This window comes from Papaver somniferum, chromosome 5 (genome assembly GCF_003573695.1).
Source record: "Papaver somniferum cultivar HN1 chromosome 5, ASM357369v1, whole genome shotgun sequence".
Taxonomy (NCBI): Eukaryota; Viridiplantae; Streptophyta; class Magnoliopsida; order Ranunculales; family Papaveraceae; genus Papaver; species Papaver somniferum.
In genome coordinates, this window is record NC_039362.1 from 28,944,850 (window position 1) to 28,961,989 (window position 17,140).

Consider the following 17,140-nt stretch of genomic DNA (forward strand, 5'->3'; position numbering starts at 1 on the left):
TCTTAGCTCCTGAATTAAATTGATCAATTTACCATTGGAAATCCTAGATTTTCTAGGTCTATTTCATTGATATGGATTGGAAAGTACGATACAGGTGTTGAGATTTATCTAAACAAGATAGATATGATGATGGAAAATATGAAATCAAGATCTAGAATAGGTTTAAGATCATATTTGGTAACGAAATTTCCTATTAAACAATGGGTCATATGCAATTTGATCAATAACTTGATTTTAATGTTGGATTTTGTGTTAGTTGTATTGATAGTAAGCCTGTAAAACAAAACTGTTACGAAGGTGATGGTAAACTGCTGATGGTAATGGAGGTGAGATTCTCTTATATAAGGAAGAATTTTATATTTGTTGATCAAAATCCATTCTTCGGTGTATAAGAGAATTATATCACCATTAACATCAGAGATGAAAATAAAGAAGAAGAATGAAGGAAGACGAGAATAGAGAAAGGGGAAAGTCAATGAAATAAATAAAATACACCACACGTCAGAGAGATAGATAATGTATTTCGTCCAAATCAGCTAAACATGTGGGCAAACACGTCATCAGGGAGGGGAGTAGGGAGTAGAAAGGGGAGGGGAATAACATTTCCGCTTAATCTTCTATATTACCTCATCATATATCTCAGTAGATCACATTTTGTATCATTCAGTCGATCTTTTCTCTTTCTTCCTTCACACCATGACTGGTCCAACCATCAAAGATGTAGATTCGGCCACCCGTGAACTGTCTCAACTCATCAAAAATCTCACAAATCTACATACTCATGAAGCAGCAGAACGTACATCAGCTGCTCAGCGACAAGATACCTTGTTTGCTTCTTTGGTGAAAATTTTTGAGGCGAATCAAGCTAAGTTTGACTAATACAGGTTCTTTCTAGACCTCAACCAGAACCACAGGGATCTCCTTTTGCTGCGAGCTCCAACAACAACAATCAAAAGGGTACTTTCAGTCACTTCTCTAAAGCTCCAAAACTTGATTTTCCTAGATTTTCTGGTGATAACCCTCGCAGTTGGATATGTAAGTGTGAGAGGTTCTTTCAGATCCACTCAACTGTTGATGAACAAAAGACAAAAATTACTTCTTTATACTTGGAAGGCAAAGTTGATTCTTGGTTTCTAGATTTCCTTACTGGTAAAACCTTCATCTATTGGCTTGTTTTTGTTGAAGCTATTTGTAATCGTTTTGAGGATCTAGAAAATGATAACTATGTGGGATGTTTTAAAAAATTGTCTCAACTTACATCTGTTGAAGAATATTTTGAGCAGTTTGAACAATTAAAGGCCTTAATGCTGAGTAAAAACCCTCATCTTACTGAGGAGTACTTTATACTGAGCTTTATCAGTGGGTTAAAAGAAGTTCTTAAGAGCTCAGTTCAGATGCACAAACCTACAACACTCTCTCAATCTTTTTTTTTGGCTAGATTACAAAAAGTTGCACTTGCATCTCAACAGCAACCTTCAAACCCCATCTCACTCAAATCACCTCCAACTACTTCTGGTTTTAGCAGATTTTCTAGTTCCAAACCAATTCTTCCACCTTCCACTTTTGGAGCATCCACATCCAATACATCAGCTCCTCCAAACACACCACCTAAAACTCCCTATATACCACCAATCAGAAGACTCTCTTATGAGCAGATGAGTAAAAGAAGATCCCAAGGACTTTGCTTCAATTGTGATGACAAATACCAACCAGGTCATAGATGCAAGTCCCAACAGTTATTTTTGATGGTGGCTGATAATGAAGCTGACGAAGTAGAACCTTCACAAGTGCCTATGGAAGAGCAATTCGTTGACTCGGATATGGAGATTTCTTGTCATGCTCTTACTGGCAATGCCAATCCTGACACCATTAGAATCCCAGGATTCATTAAAAAGAAAGCTATAATTGTTCTAATTGACACAGGTAGTACTCATAGCTTCATTGACTCTGCTCTTGCAACTCAATTAGGTTGTGAAGTCCACCCTACTGCTCACATGTTAGTTACTGTGGCTAATGGAGCTAAAACTACAAGCACTGGAATCTATCAACAACTCCAATGGACAATGCAACAACAACAATTTTTTGCAAACTTGAGATTACTTTCTCTAGGAGGGTGTGATATAGTTTTGGGGTCTGATTGGCTGAGAACCTTAGGAGATGTCACCTTTAACTTGGCCAAACTTTTTATTTCCTTTATTCACAATGGTCAAGAGATTACTCTCCAAGGTGCATCTACTAAACTAACTCTCATGATGCTTAGTAATAATGCCATGAAACACTTTATCAGGAAGAACACTCCAGCTTTAGTTGGCCAATTTTTTTTCTATTACTCTTACTCTTTTGCCAGCTGACATACCCACACTTGTTCAAGAAGTACTCAACACATTCTCTGATGTCTTTGAGGAGCCAACACAATTACCACCACCCAGAATTTTGGACCACCAAATTCCTCTTAAACCTGATTCACAAGCTGTCAATCTCAGACCATATAAATGCCCTTACATCCACAAGTCAGTAGTGGAATCCTTGGTCCAAGAAATGCTCAAAAATGGGATATTCAAGACAGTCATAGTCCCTTTGCTTCTCCAATACTTTTAGTGAAAAAGAAGGATAATACTTGGAGGTTTTGTGTTGATTATAGGAAGCTCAATTTCATAATCATCCAGGATAAATTACCTATCACTGTTATTGAAGAGATTTTGGATGAGTTACATGGATTAAGAATTTTTACTAAGCTGGATTTAAGAGCTGGTTATCACCAAATCAGAGTTCATACCTGAAAAAGCGGGGGTCTAACAACACCACCCAATATTTCGCTTAGCAATCTGTATTGACTAACTCTGAAATACTTTGCTAGAGAATCAACTAGATAGTCAGACTCAATCTAGATAAAAGTATCTCAAGGAGTTAATATCTCTCTCTTGATTTGATTTTTACTCAAGCTAAAATCAATAGTGAGTCTTTATCAAATACAAGGAAGAACTTGGACAGTACCAAAGACCAATGTCCAAGGATCAATCAATATCAATCAACAACCAAAGGTTGGATATCCAATTGATGATCACGAACGCACAACCTGTATTATTTCAATTATATAAAAATATAATGTGGGAAAGAAATAACACAGACACCAGAAATTTTGTTAACGAGGAAACCGCAAATGCAGAAAAACCCCGGGACCTAGTCCAGATAGAATACACACTATATTAAGTCGCTACATACACTAGCCTACTGCAAACTAACTTCAGACTGGACTATAGTTGAACCCTTATCAATCTCCCACTGATACAAGGTATAGTTGTACTCCTACGCCTCTAATCCCAGCAGGATACTACGCACTTGATTCCCTTAGCTGATCTCACCCACAACCAAGAGTTGTTGTAACCCAAAATCACAGACTTGATAATAAACATATCTGTCTCACACAGAAAAGTATATCAAAGGATAAATTTGTCTCCCGCAGATAAACCCTAGGTTTTGTTCCATCTTAAGATATAAAATCAAGGTAACCAGGAACCAATTGATAATCCGGTCTTATATTCCCGAATAACAGCCTAGATTAATCAATCACCTCTCTACAATCCTTCCTGACTACACAAGCAGATTGTCGAGGAATCACAAACAGTGAGACGAAGATGTTTGGAATTCTTTATCTTGCATATCGGAGAACTCTCACGATCTTAATCCAATCAATCGATTGTACTCGTACGATAGAAGATGCAAGATCGGATCACACAACTACGATAAAAGTAGTATCGGTCTGGCTTCACAATCTCAATGAAGTCTTTAAGTCGTAAACTCGAGTTTAGAGAAGAAACTCAAGAGTTAATGGAGATCTACTCTAGCGAGATCACTATTAGCACACAGATGTGTGGGGATTAGTTTTGCACAATGCTAGATGTCTCCTTTATATAGCCTTCAAATCAGGGTTTTGCCTTAGTTACAAAGCAATCCATATTCACCGTTAGATGAAAACCTGATTTAGATTCAAGCTAATATTACTCAACCGTTAGATCGAAAAACATAGCTTGTCACACACACTTTGGTAAACGTTTACTGGGTTCGTGAAAACCATTCCAAAACGTGTACGTGTATGTTGGTTCAACATAGTAACCCAAAAGGTCAACCATATGAGCATTTCATATTAACCTTGTTCTTCTTCACCATAACTAGTTCAATTGACTCAAATGAACTAGTTAAAGAGTTGTTCAATTGCTATGAGATCTTATGTAACTACACAAGACACAATTGAAACAAAGATGATTCGATTTTATTAAATCGGATCATGAACTCTATGTCCACGGTTTGCATAAAGCATTCCTTAGTAATTTAAGTTTCATGTTAAGAGCATATCTTTAGATCATAACCTCTTAAGTTCACAAACAAGTTCGCGGACTTAAGTTAATCGGTTGAGTTTTCCAAACTCAGCAGAAATTCTCGGAAAGAGAACTTCCGCCAATTCGCGGACTGAGTTCGCGGACTTAGCACACAAACGAGTTTTGGAAAATCCAGCAGAAATTCTCGGTCGAGAACTTCCGAAAGTTCGCTGACTGAGTTCCCGGACTGGGTTCGCGGACTTGGCAAGCCAATTCCACAATCCTCCCGATTTCTCTTGATCAACAAAGTTCGAAAACTTCGGTTCAAGGAATATATGGTTATGTAATATAAACTATAATTCCAATCATTGAGACATTCCCAGAGGACGCTATGTATCCGTTATTCACAGGCCGGTTTACGTCAGAGCAATTCTCAAAGTAATTGAAACTTTTCATGACTTTCGTCACTAGGTGAAGATAAACTTGATCAAAGCGAAACGCTTTACCAACATACTATTTCGAGAAAACATAAGCAATGAATACTCATCTCGAAATGTCAAATGTGTATGATCTAGTCTATATAGCATACGACTTTTGTCTCATAAGAAGTAGGAGATAGAAGAGATAGACTTTTGAGTGATAGATAAGTTCAAGTCTCCACATACCTTTTTGTTGATGAAGTTCCACGGTTCCTAGTATAGATCTTCGTCGTTGTATGATGAAACGCCATGAAGTCCTTGAGCTCAACTACACTTTTTTATCCTAGTCCGAGACTTAGATATAATAGACTAGAAATCAACACTTATAGTTTTGATCATTAACATTGACAAACATGCTTGATATAACAACGCATGCGAGGTCGACCGAGCTATGCTCTAACAATACCCCTGACATACATAAAACAGCATTCAGAACCCATCATGGCCATTATGAGTTCAAGGTAATGCAATTTGTCCTTACAAATGCTCCTGCCACTTTTCAAGCACTTATGAATTCTGTCTTTGGTCCATATTTGAGGAAATTTATTCTTGTATTCTTTGATGACATCCTGGTTTATAGATCCAACATTCAAGAACTTGTGCAACATCTCTCACTGATTCTTTCCTTGCTTAGAGAACACAAGTTATTTGTCAAATTTTCTAAATATTTTTTTGCCTAAGATTCTCTAGAATACTTAGGCCACATTATTACTTCAGATGGAGTGGTTGTTGATCCTGAAAAGATTGCTTGTATGAAGTCTTGGCCTATTCCTACTACTCTCAAGCAGTTAAGAGGTTTCTTGGGCCTCACAGGCTACTATAGAAAGTTTGTAAAAGGTTATGGCACAATCAGTAAACCTCTCACTGATTTACTAAAGAAAAATTCCTTATTTTGGTCTTCATTAGATGAAGAAGCTTTCAATACCCTTAAAAATGCTATGTGCACTACTCTTGTGCTTGCACTTCCCGATTTCACCAAACAATTTGTGGTAGAAACTGATGCATGTTCTAGAGGCGTTGGATCTCTTCTCATGCAGGAAGGGAGCGTCATTGCTTTCTACAACAAGCTATTAGGTTCAAAAGCTTTGGGACTATCTACTTATGAGAAAGAGTTGTTGGCTGTTGTCAATACAGTAACCCAATAGAGACATTATCTCACTGGGCACCACTTCATCATCAACACCGACCAAAAGAGTATCAGGCAGTTCATGGAACAGAAAATTACAACTTTATTGCAGCAAAGGTGACTCATCAAGATTTTGGGGTTTTATTACACAATTCACTACAAAAAAAGCTTAGAAAACAAAGCTGCAGATGCTCTTTCTAGGCTCCCAAATGCTTCATCTACCTCAACTTCCAGTGCTGTAGAATTATGTACTCCAGTTTAGGCTCAGGACATCATCAACAGTTACCTAATGATGCAGTGGCCTCTACACTTATTCCAAAACTCTTGATCAACCCTTCTGCACTTCCTCACTTCACTTACTTGGAGGGAATTCTCAGATTCAAGGGCAAGATCTATGTGGGTACTAACTCCAACCTGAGGCGACACATTTTACATTCTATTCACTCCTCTGCCATTGGTGTCCATTATGGTATTCATGGCAGTTATGTTAGAGCCAAAACCTATTTCTACTGGAAAGGCTTAAAACAAGACAATTTGCTCTTAGTGAGCCAATGTGATACTTGCCAGCAGAACAAGCTTGATCACCATCACCCTGCTGGTCTTCTGCAACCACTCCCAGTTCATACTCAAGCTTGGCAACACATTAGCATGGATTTCATTGAGGGTCTCCCCAAATCACACAATAAATATGTTATCCTAGTTGTGGTGGATAGATTCACTAAGTATAGTCACTTTAGTGGACTTACTCATCCATATACAGCTATCACGGTAGCTCAAGAATTCTTGAACACTGTCTTTAAGCTCCATGTCCTACCAGCTTTAATTATTTCTGATAGAGACAAGGTTTTCACCAGCAAGTTTTGGCAAGAACTCTTCAAAACCCTTGGCACCCATCTCTCCATGAGTACTGCTTATCACCCGCAGTCAGATGGACAATCTGAAAGGGTAAATTCTTGCTTGGAGAGTTACTTGAGATGCATGTCAGGTCACAAGCCAAAACAGTGGTATAACTGGCTGCCACTTGTTGAATGGTGGTACAACACCAACTATTACACCGTCTTGAAGATATCACCCTTCCAGGCCCTCTATGGTTATGTGCCACCTCACTTGGCTTTTCCTACAACTTCAAATACATTTGTAGCATCAGTTGAGGAGTATTTACAAAGGAGAGATGCATTTCTGGACATTCTCAAGGAAAATTTGCATAAGGAACAAGAAAGAATGAAGTGGTTTGCTGACAAGAAAAGAACAAATAGGTCATTTGTTGTTGGTGATCTAGTCTACTTGAAGTTGCAGCCCTATAGACAGACTACTATGGCCTTGCGAAAGAACTTCAAGTTATCTGCCAGATATTATGGACCATTTGCAGTGATTCAGAAGGTTGGTCAGGTTGCTTACAAACTACAACTGCCTCCAAACTCCAAGATTCACCATGTCTTCCATGTGTCCCAGTTGAAGAAGAAGATAAGAGTTACTGCCACTATTATTCCTTAATTGCCCTTGGTGGATTCATAGGTTGAGATCATACTCAAACCTATTGCCACCTTATACTCCCGCCAGGTTTTTCGCCAAGGCACAACAGTGCAACAACTTCTCATTCAATGGTTTCACACCACACCAGCAGATGCAACCTGGGAGGACTTATTCCATGTAAGGGCGCATTTTCCAAATTACCATCCTTGAGGACAAGGATATTCTGAAGGAGGGAGTGTTGCCATGATACAATGGTGCCTACAACCACCCTTGGGGTGTATTTAGTCCTCAGTAAATTCTGTTTCAGTTAATTAGTCATTTTACTTCAGTTAATTCTGCTTTAAGTTAATAGTCTGATAAGTTTGTACGGGTTTAGTACAAACACGTGTGCGGTCAGTGATGCATTAGGGTTTTGTAAAGTCTCTTTCCCTTTATTATGCCTGTACCTGGAATTGAATGTTTATCATGAAAATAGAAGAGAAGAGGCAGCACAGTGTTACTGAGGTTACTGTGTTTACTTGATATATCTCCATTACTCTTCTACTTAGATGTACTGTGTGACTTGAATACTTTTTAGTACCACTTAATGTTCTATATTACCTCATCATATATCTCAGTACATCACAAAATCCCAGAGAAAATAAAGAAGCCCCCTTCATCTCTTTGCTTCCTTTTTATTTTTCTAATCATCGGAGGAAGAAAAGATGGGAAACCAAAAACGAAGAAAAAAATCCCCCAAATCTTAAAAAATAAAATAAAAATAGATCACCCCGTTTTCTCCGAGATCTCTTTTACATGTGGACAGAAACGTGGCACGTGCCCAGCTGCATGGGTCACTATTGTGGCACCCAAGCTTATGATCTAAGCTACAAGTTGCCTTCTAAGAACGCATATTTTGGTTTTGGGAAGACTCGTATTATTAGGCATTTACATTTATTCTTTAAGGCAACCTAAGAATTTTCAAAAAAAAATTGAGTAGAGTTTTAGGCATGCAAAGTCCAAAATTTGGGTCAATGGATTTGGTTAAACCCGAGAAGAAGACAGGGAGTGTTACAACGACTTTTGTCACAAAATAGGAGATAGAATAGATAGACTTTTGAGTGATAGATAAGTTCAAGTCTCCACATGCCTTTTGTTGATGAAGTTCCATAAGTTCCCTTGAGTAGTTCTTCGTCTTCAATCGATGGTCGTGGAGTCTAAGGCTCAACTACACTTGTTATCCTAATCCGAGACTTAGCTATAAGTAGACTAGAAATCAAGACTTATAGTTTTGGAAACTAAACTTGACAAACAAGCTTGAGATAGCAATGCTCTAACAATCTCCCCCTTTGTCAATTTTAGTGACAAAACTATCAATGCATATGGAATACAAAATAAATAAACTTTATAGCTTCTCATCCAAATGCTTGATCTCCTTGGTTCTTCAACATTACTCGAAATCTTCATCACTTCCAAGTACTCCAATGATTCTAAATGCATTCAATTTAGTATCATCGTTGTTCAAGATCTGTAGCTATAACAATGAGAAAACAATAGCTATCAGTCATTGTTATACAGTGTCATAGTATTATTACACAACATCAAAGTTCAATTGTATCACAACTTCGACAACAATACTATTGTGATATGTATCGCTCCTCCTTAGTCAGTACTTCATCTCACATGAAAACCACTCCCCCTTACATAATGATCCGAAAACCATATATATTTGTAGTGTGAACTACACATTAATTCTCCCCCCTTTTGTCAATAAAACTGGCAAAGGTACGAGAATTAGTGGGATCCTAATGAAATTTCCATAGAGATACTTCATGATCAAAAGATAAGCACATATCAACTTTTTTAGATGCAATCGTATAGCCGAAACTAAATGCATTCATCAAGGAGTTTATAAAGATACAAGATAACCCTATAATATTCCACAGCCGCACTCCCCACAAAGATTTGGAAAATAAGCACAAGTTCAATTAAGAACTCTCCCCCGTAAAATGTCATTCCCGAAAGAACAACAAGAGCGACCTTACTTTCACAAGAAAAGAAGGATTTATTTGGACATTAACAAATCACATAAGAATATGAATTTGTATCCAAAAATCTCAATTAAATTAACCACAAGAGAATCCATGATTAATTTAATCAGAAATGCTCACATAAGAAAACTTACAGAGCCGCACAGTATTTACATAAAGATATGGATCAGGGAAGATCAATACTGCGGAATAAACAAAGATTCATTCTATTTTTCATCACTATTTGCACAATAATATATAATAGACTTTAATCTTTGTAAACAAAAGTTCATCCTATCTTCCATCATATATGCATAATGACATAATAGCTTAACTTTTGTTTGTCAAAAGTTCATTCAATCGATATTTTTCATTGTTCACAATAGAATCTTCTTCTAAATTAAGCTTGTGCACAGGGCTAGAAGTGCTCACTTGTTTTGTGGGGCTGCATTCAACTTCTGATCTGTCACATATATCAAAAGGAGTGTGTGGAGTTACTCTACCAATACAGTATAACTTCTTTAAAGTAATACTCGATAATATAATATTCTCGTTAAAATAATAAAATTTCCTGGTCCCGACTCGGGCCCATAGTGCTAAAATAATAAATTCGATAAAATTATAAAATAATACATTTTAAAGTTCACCTTAATGATTATTAGGTCCCAAATAATATATAAAATAATAATGCTACTAGAAAAATAAAAAATTAATATCATACATATTAAACTTTTCCAAAATATGATTTAATATTGATTTATTTTTCTTTAGAACTCAAATCAAGTTGTAGTTCATACACAATAATTCGTAATGCAATCAAAGTACTCGGGGCCACATTGTTATACAACAAAGAAGTAATTTTTAAGTGTCATTATACTTGGAATGCATGTATTTATACTGCAATTAATCAATAATATAATGTTTTTACAAAATTAGTTGATATTTTACTTAACCTACAAGTATTATTCAACCTCCAAGCTAGGAATTACTTTTTAAAGTAATTGTACATTATTTAATTATAAAATAATAATTTATTATATTATCGATAATATAATATTTCTTTAAAATAATAATTTTTCTTGGTCCCAAGCCTATTATTTTATAGAAGTTATACTGTACTTGTGTGCTGAGGATTTCTACCAGCAAAATGATTTTTACCTTTCTTCACTCTGCATTCAGAAACCAAGTGACCAATAATCTTGCAAGTATGAAAAAAATTAGGACAATCAGGGATGAGAATATCTTGAAAGAATCCTCCAAATTTGGTTCTTATCCAAATTTTATTAGGAATAGGATTAGCAAAATAAATTTCCACTAAAACATTAGCATAATAGTCTGTTAGAGCATAGCTCGGTCAACCTCGCATGCGTTGCTATCTCAAGCATGTTTGTCAATGTTAGTGATCAAAACTATGAGTCTTGATTTCTAGCCTACATAGTTAAGTCTCGGACTAGGATAGGAAAAGTGTAGTTGAGCTCAAGGACTTCCTGGCGATTCAACGACAACGACAAAGATCTACACAAGGAACCGTGGAACTTCATCAACAAAAAAGTATGTGGAGACTTGAACTTATCTATCACTCAAAAGTCTGTTTATTCTATCTCCAACTTCATATGAGACAAAAGTCGTACGCTATATAGACTAGATCATACACACTTGACATTTCAAGCTGAGCATTCATTGCTTATATTTTATCTCTAAATCGTGTGTTGGTAAAGCGTTTCGCTTTGATCAAGTTTATCTTCACCTAGTGCCGAAAGTCATGAAAGTTTCAATCACTTTGAGAATTGCTCTGACGTGAATCGGTCTATGAATAACGGCTACATAGCGTCCTCTGAGAATGTCTCAATAATTGAAATAAGAGTAAAGATTACATAACCATGTATTCCTTGAACCTAAGTTTTCGAACTTTGTTGATCAAGTGAAATCGGGAGGATTGTGGAATTGGCTTGCCAAGTCCGCGAACCCAGTCCGCAGACTCAGTCCGCGAACTGACGGAAGTTCTCGACCGAGAATTTCTGTTGGGATTTCCAAAACTTGTTTGTGTGCTAAGTCCGCGAACTCAGTCCGCGAACCCAGTCCGCGAACTGGCGGAAGTTCTCTTGCCGAGAATTTCTGTTGAGTTTGGAAAACTCAACCGATTAACTTAAGTCCGCGAACTTGTTTGTGAACTTAAGAGGTTATGATCTAAAGATGTTCTCTGAACAAGAAACATTAAATTACTAAGGAATGCTTTATGCAAACCGTGGCTATAATGTTCATGAACCGATTCGATCGACTCGAATAATCTGTGTTTCAATTGTGTCTTGTGTAGTTACATAAGATCTCATAGCAATTGAACAACTCTTTAAATAGTTCATTTGAGTCAATTGAACTAGTTATGGTGAAGAAGAACAAGGTTAATATGAAATGCTCATATGGTTGACCTTTTGGGTTACTATGTTGAACCAACATGAACGTACACGTTTGGGCATGGTTTTCACGAACCCAGTAAACGTATACCCAAGTGTGTGTGACAAGCAAAGTTTTCGATCTAACGTTTGAGAAATATTAGCTTGAATTTAAATCAGGTTTTCATCTGACGGTGAATATGGATTGCTTTGTAACTAAGTTAAAACCCTGATTTGAAGGCTATATAAAGGAGACATCTAGCATTGAGAAAACCTAATCCCCACACGTCTGTGTGCTACTAGTGCGCTCGCTAGATTCGATCTCCATTAACCTTTGATTTTCTTCTCTAAAATCAGCTTAACGACTTAAAGACTTCATTCGTATTGTGAAGCCAGACCGATACTACTTTATCGTAGTTGTGTGATCTGATCTTGCATCTTCTATCGTACGAGTACAATCGATTGATTGTCTTGAGATCGTGAGAGCTATCCGATAGGCAAGATAAAGAAGTCACAAACATCTTCGTCTCACTTTTTGTGATTCCTCGAAAATCCGCTTGTGTAGTCAGGAAGGATTGTAGACAGGTGATTGATTAATCTAGGATGCTCTTCGGGAATATAATAACGGATTATCAATTGGTTTCTATTCACCTTGATTCTATATCAAAAGACAGAACAAAACCTAGGGTTTATCTGTGGGAGACAGATTTATCCTTCGATAGACTTTTCTGTGTGAGACAGATCTGTTTATTATCAAGTCTGTGATTTTGGGTTGCATCAACTCTTGGTTGTGGATGAGATCAGCTAAGGGAATCAAGTGCGCAGTATCCTGCTGGGATCAGAGGCGTAGGAGTACAACTGTACCTTGTATCAGTGGGAGATTGATAGGGGTTCAATTATAGTCCAGTCCGAAGTTAGTTTGCAGTAGTCTAGTGTCTGTATCGGCTTAATACAGTGTGTATTCAATCTGGAGTAGGTCCCGGGGTTTTTCTGCATTTGCGGTTTCCTCGTTAACAAAATTTCTGGTGTATGTGTTATTTCTTTTCCGCATTATATTTTATATAATTGAAATAATACAGGTTGTGCATTCGTGATCATCAATTGGAAATCCAGCCTTTGGTTGTTGATTGATATTGATTGATCCTTGGACATTGGTCTTTGGTATCGTCCAAGTATTCCTTGTGTTTTGATTAGGACTCGCTGATTTCTTTTAGCTTGAGTGATATCAAAAACAAGAGAGAGATATTAACTCTTTGAGATACTTTTATCTAGATTGAGTCTGACTGTCTAGTTGATTCTCTAGCAAAGTATTTTGGAGTTAGTCCATACATATTGCTAATCGAATTATTGGGTGGTGTTGTTAGACCCCCGTTTTTTCATAGTCTACTTCACATTTGCAGTAGCATCATCAATTTTCACTGGCGTACCAATCTCCTGACATATAGTGAATAAGATAATTTCTTTCCAAAATTCTAAACCCAATCCTGGAAAACGAACCCATACTTGAGCTTTAGAAGTACGTTGAAATAATGGCCTAAAATTTGAAATCCAATTTCTAATATGTAAAACTTGATTATTAACTTCCCACTTAATGATGAAAACGCTTGAAAACTACGAATCAAAGACTGATTTTCACATGAATTAATGATGAAAACGCTCGAAAACCAAGATCTGGGAAGAAAAAAATCACCGAGTCAGTCGCCCGATTTGCAGAGCTTGACTCGCCAAATATGCATGATCTTCTAGACCAAGATAGTTTGGACACCAAGGAATTTCCATAACTAAAAATATTCTCAAGATGTGCAATAAAGCACCAAAAATCAGTTTTGTCTAATTCCAACCAATATTTCGGTTATATCCAACTGTATAACTGAAATCTCTTAGAAAACTCAATACTAGCTAGCACTTAACTAATATATCTTTCCAGAGATATGTTTTGCTTGCCGATAAAAAAAACATATTAATTTGAAAATCTCAAAAAAAAAAAAAAAAAAAAATTAAGTATTTCGGTTTGGGATCTCACCTTGAGTATCAAGGATTATCTTTGAACAATTAAGAAATAAGATTTCAGCACAAGTTCAAATTACTTATTATGTCGACATCTTGAACTTTCCTATTTTCCAAACCCAATGTCCAAATCACACAAACCATAAAGTGTACGTGACTTAGATAAATTGGTTTTGCCTATTGAGACCAGTTCTATCTTGACTCCCAACATGGGTTAGGAATCAGTTATACCTTGACTCCGAATATAGGTAGGGATCGGCTCTACCATGACTCCTTATATAGGTTAGGATCGGTCCAACCTTAAGATCTTCAATGAAAAACGTACCTTTGATCCTTTTGATTTCTTTCAACTACGAAACAAATTTGTAAGTCTACTTCCTTAAACTCATATAATTGAACATAGTTTTCTAGGCATGAAATCAAATCTATGTTCACTACACAATTTAGTAACGAGTGACAAAGATTATGTTGATTTCGCGAACAAAGTTCAAAATATAAGAATTATACTTCGTATTCCATATACCAATATAAAACATTCATCACTTCTTTGACACTTTGATCACAATATGATGATCAAGTCTCTTATTCTAGAGTTTCATATATATAACTTTGCATATTATGTTTTCAATCATAAATGACTTGAAAGCTTATGATATAGAAGCGAAAACAAGTCAAGTCATGCATTACTAACCTCAAAAGAAAGGATGATGTTATTATTGATGTTGATACGTCTTCGGAATCTTCAGGTCTTCAGAGTAATACTTGTATGTCTCAATATTTCTAAACTTCCTAGTCTAACCTAACGAAGTTGACTTTAGTAATCTAATCAAGCGACTTATCATACTAAAATATGAAAACCAACTTTGACATACCAACGCTTGGTGGGTTCAACTGCGCGACGGTTTAACACAATTGAAGACCATTTTGATATTTTTTGATTGATTTGATGGATCATAAATGAAATTGGGACTGCATATATCTGATTAAGATTTCAAAATAAATGATCAATCAGGTCCAATTTGATCGAATTCTGATGAAATAGGAAAGAAAATTGAAACAATTGAGCCAAAATATTTACTGACAGATTACAGTTAAGTCACCGTATAGAAGACCTACTTAACAGCCGGCCAATTATCACCTCATAAAACACAACTCTTTTTCGTCGATATCAATGCTATTTCAATTGCTCATTTTGAGGTTCACCAGAAATTTCTAAACAAAACCCTAATTTACTGATTACTCAAATTCCCCAATCTTCTCTTCAGTTTCATACCTAATTCTCGTATATCCTAGATTTAGTTTCACTAAAAACTTAAATTCAAATCTGAATTCTCTATTCTTTTTCATCCTAAACTCACACCTCAAACCCATCTCAATTTCATCTCTCAAAATCTCACATACTAAGAAAAATGGAGGATAAGAAAAAAAAAATAGAAGCAAGAAGAAAATGAGTCCACTTCTTCTCGAATCGATTTGGTTTTTACCCAAAACCAATGGGTTTTACTAATTACCTGAGAAAATGGATATGGGCAGTCGAGAAGTGTTAGAGCACTTCTCGGTCGAACTCGCATGCGTTGCTATCTCAAGCATGTTTGTCAATGTTAGTGATCAAAACTATAAGTCTTGATTTCTAGCCTATTTATAGATGTCTAGGACTAGGACATAGTTTGTGTAGTTGAGCTTAGACTTCTCGGCGTTTTTCACTTGAAGACGAAGAACTACTAAGGAGAGATTGTGGAACTTCATCAACAAAAGGTATGTGGAGACTTAAACTCATCCATCATTTGGAAAGTCTATTTCTACTCTATCTCCATTATTGAGACATAAGTCGTCTTACGATATAATTTTCTCTATACACATTTGAGATTTCGAGCTGAGTATATCTCGCTTACATATTTCTCGAAATATACGTTGGTAAGCTTTCGCTTCGACCAAGTTCATCTTATATCATGAGAAAATTGTCGAGTAAAATCTTACATGGTTTGTGTGATACAATCATTTGGTTTAAGACTTGGAATGTTTCGATAATGATTATTTCAATATCTTGAAAATTGCTTTGATGCTAATAGTGTGTGAAAACGTCTATTGTCATTATAGAATAATGTTTCAATGATTGAAATAAAGAGTTTAGATACCTGTAACCATCTTTGGATATAAGCATAGTGTGTTCGCACATTAGTGTATAAGTCCAAAACTGGGAGCTTAAAGTATGCATACTCGTGTGTATACAAAAAGGTTGTAGGAGACTGGGTAAGTATGTGTACCTGTATGTATACTGGCAGAAGTTCACTCCGTCATTTTTTGCTGAGTTTGAAAACCAAAACCAAACTCATCCGGTTACCTAAATTACGCGGAAAGCTTACGTCCATGAATATCTGCTGAGTTTGAAAACTAAAACAAACTCAAATCCGGTTACTTAAGTACGCATACGCGTACGCATACTTAAGTAGGTTACTTTCTAAAATCGGTTGTACATGATCCTAAAATATTTATCAACAAGGAATGCAATCTTTGCAAACCGTGGCTATAATGTTCATGTATCGATTCGAGTGAATCAAACCGATTTTGCTTCAATTGTGTTCTTGTATAAATCCATGAGAATATAGCAATTGAACAACTCTTTAACTAGTTTCATTTGAGTCATTTGAACTAGTTCTGGTTAAGATGAATAAGGTTGATATGAGAGTAATCATATGGATAACCTCGGTTAACTATTTGTGAACCAACATGGTGTACACGTTTGGGTACGGTTAAATAAACCTAAATGAGGGTACATTTCATTTGTGTGTAACAGTCTAAGTTCGATCTAACGGTTGAAAGATATTAGCTTGGTTGAATCAGGTTTTTCATATAACGGTGAATATTGAATGCTTTGTTACCAAGGTAACTTGGATTGCAAACCCGGGTTTGAAAACTATATAAAGGAGAACTCTAGCAACTGGGAAACCTAATCCCCACACCTCTTGTGTGCTACTAGTTGCATAACTAGAGTCGATTCTGCTTTAACCTTAGGTTTCTTCTCGAGACCCTGTAGGTTAACGACTTGAAGACTTCATTGGGATTGTGAAGCCAGACCCAACTATTCTCTTTGTAGTTGCGCGATATGATCTTGCTGTTTCTATCGTGATTGAGTGCAATTGTAAAATTGGATTGAGCTTTATATCTCCGATAGGTAAGATACAAAAGTGGTCACAAACACCTTCGTCTCATCGTTTTTGATTCCACAATAACTTGTTTCGCTAATCGATTAAGTTTATTGTGAGGTGATTGATAATACTAGGCTGTTCTTCGGGAATACACGTCATGTTTATCAATTGGTTCCTGTTCACCTTGATGTATC

The 17,140-nt window shown here is 36.3% G+C and overlaps 1 protein-coding gene across 1 annotated transcript in view; it reads left to right on the plus strand.

Moving 5' to 3' along the window:
* LOC113278901 overlaps window positions 1-5,940 on the plus strand; it is a 30,071-nt gene extending 24,131 nt beyond the window's left edge. The window contains exons 2-6 of the mRNA XM_026527624.1: window positions 257-326; window positions 885-2,226; window positions 2,348-2,510; window positions 2,642-2,751; window positions 5,477-5,940. Coding sequence (XP_026383409.1) covers window positions 257-326; window positions 885-2,226; window positions 2,348-2,510; window positions 2,642-2,751; window positions 5,477-5,940 — 2,149 coding nt within the window. The remainder of the gene's footprint in view (window positions 1-256; window positions 327-884; window positions 2,227-2,347; window positions 2,511-2,641; window positions 2,752-5,476) is intronic.
* Window positions 5,941-17,140: the final 11,200 nt, after the last annotated feature.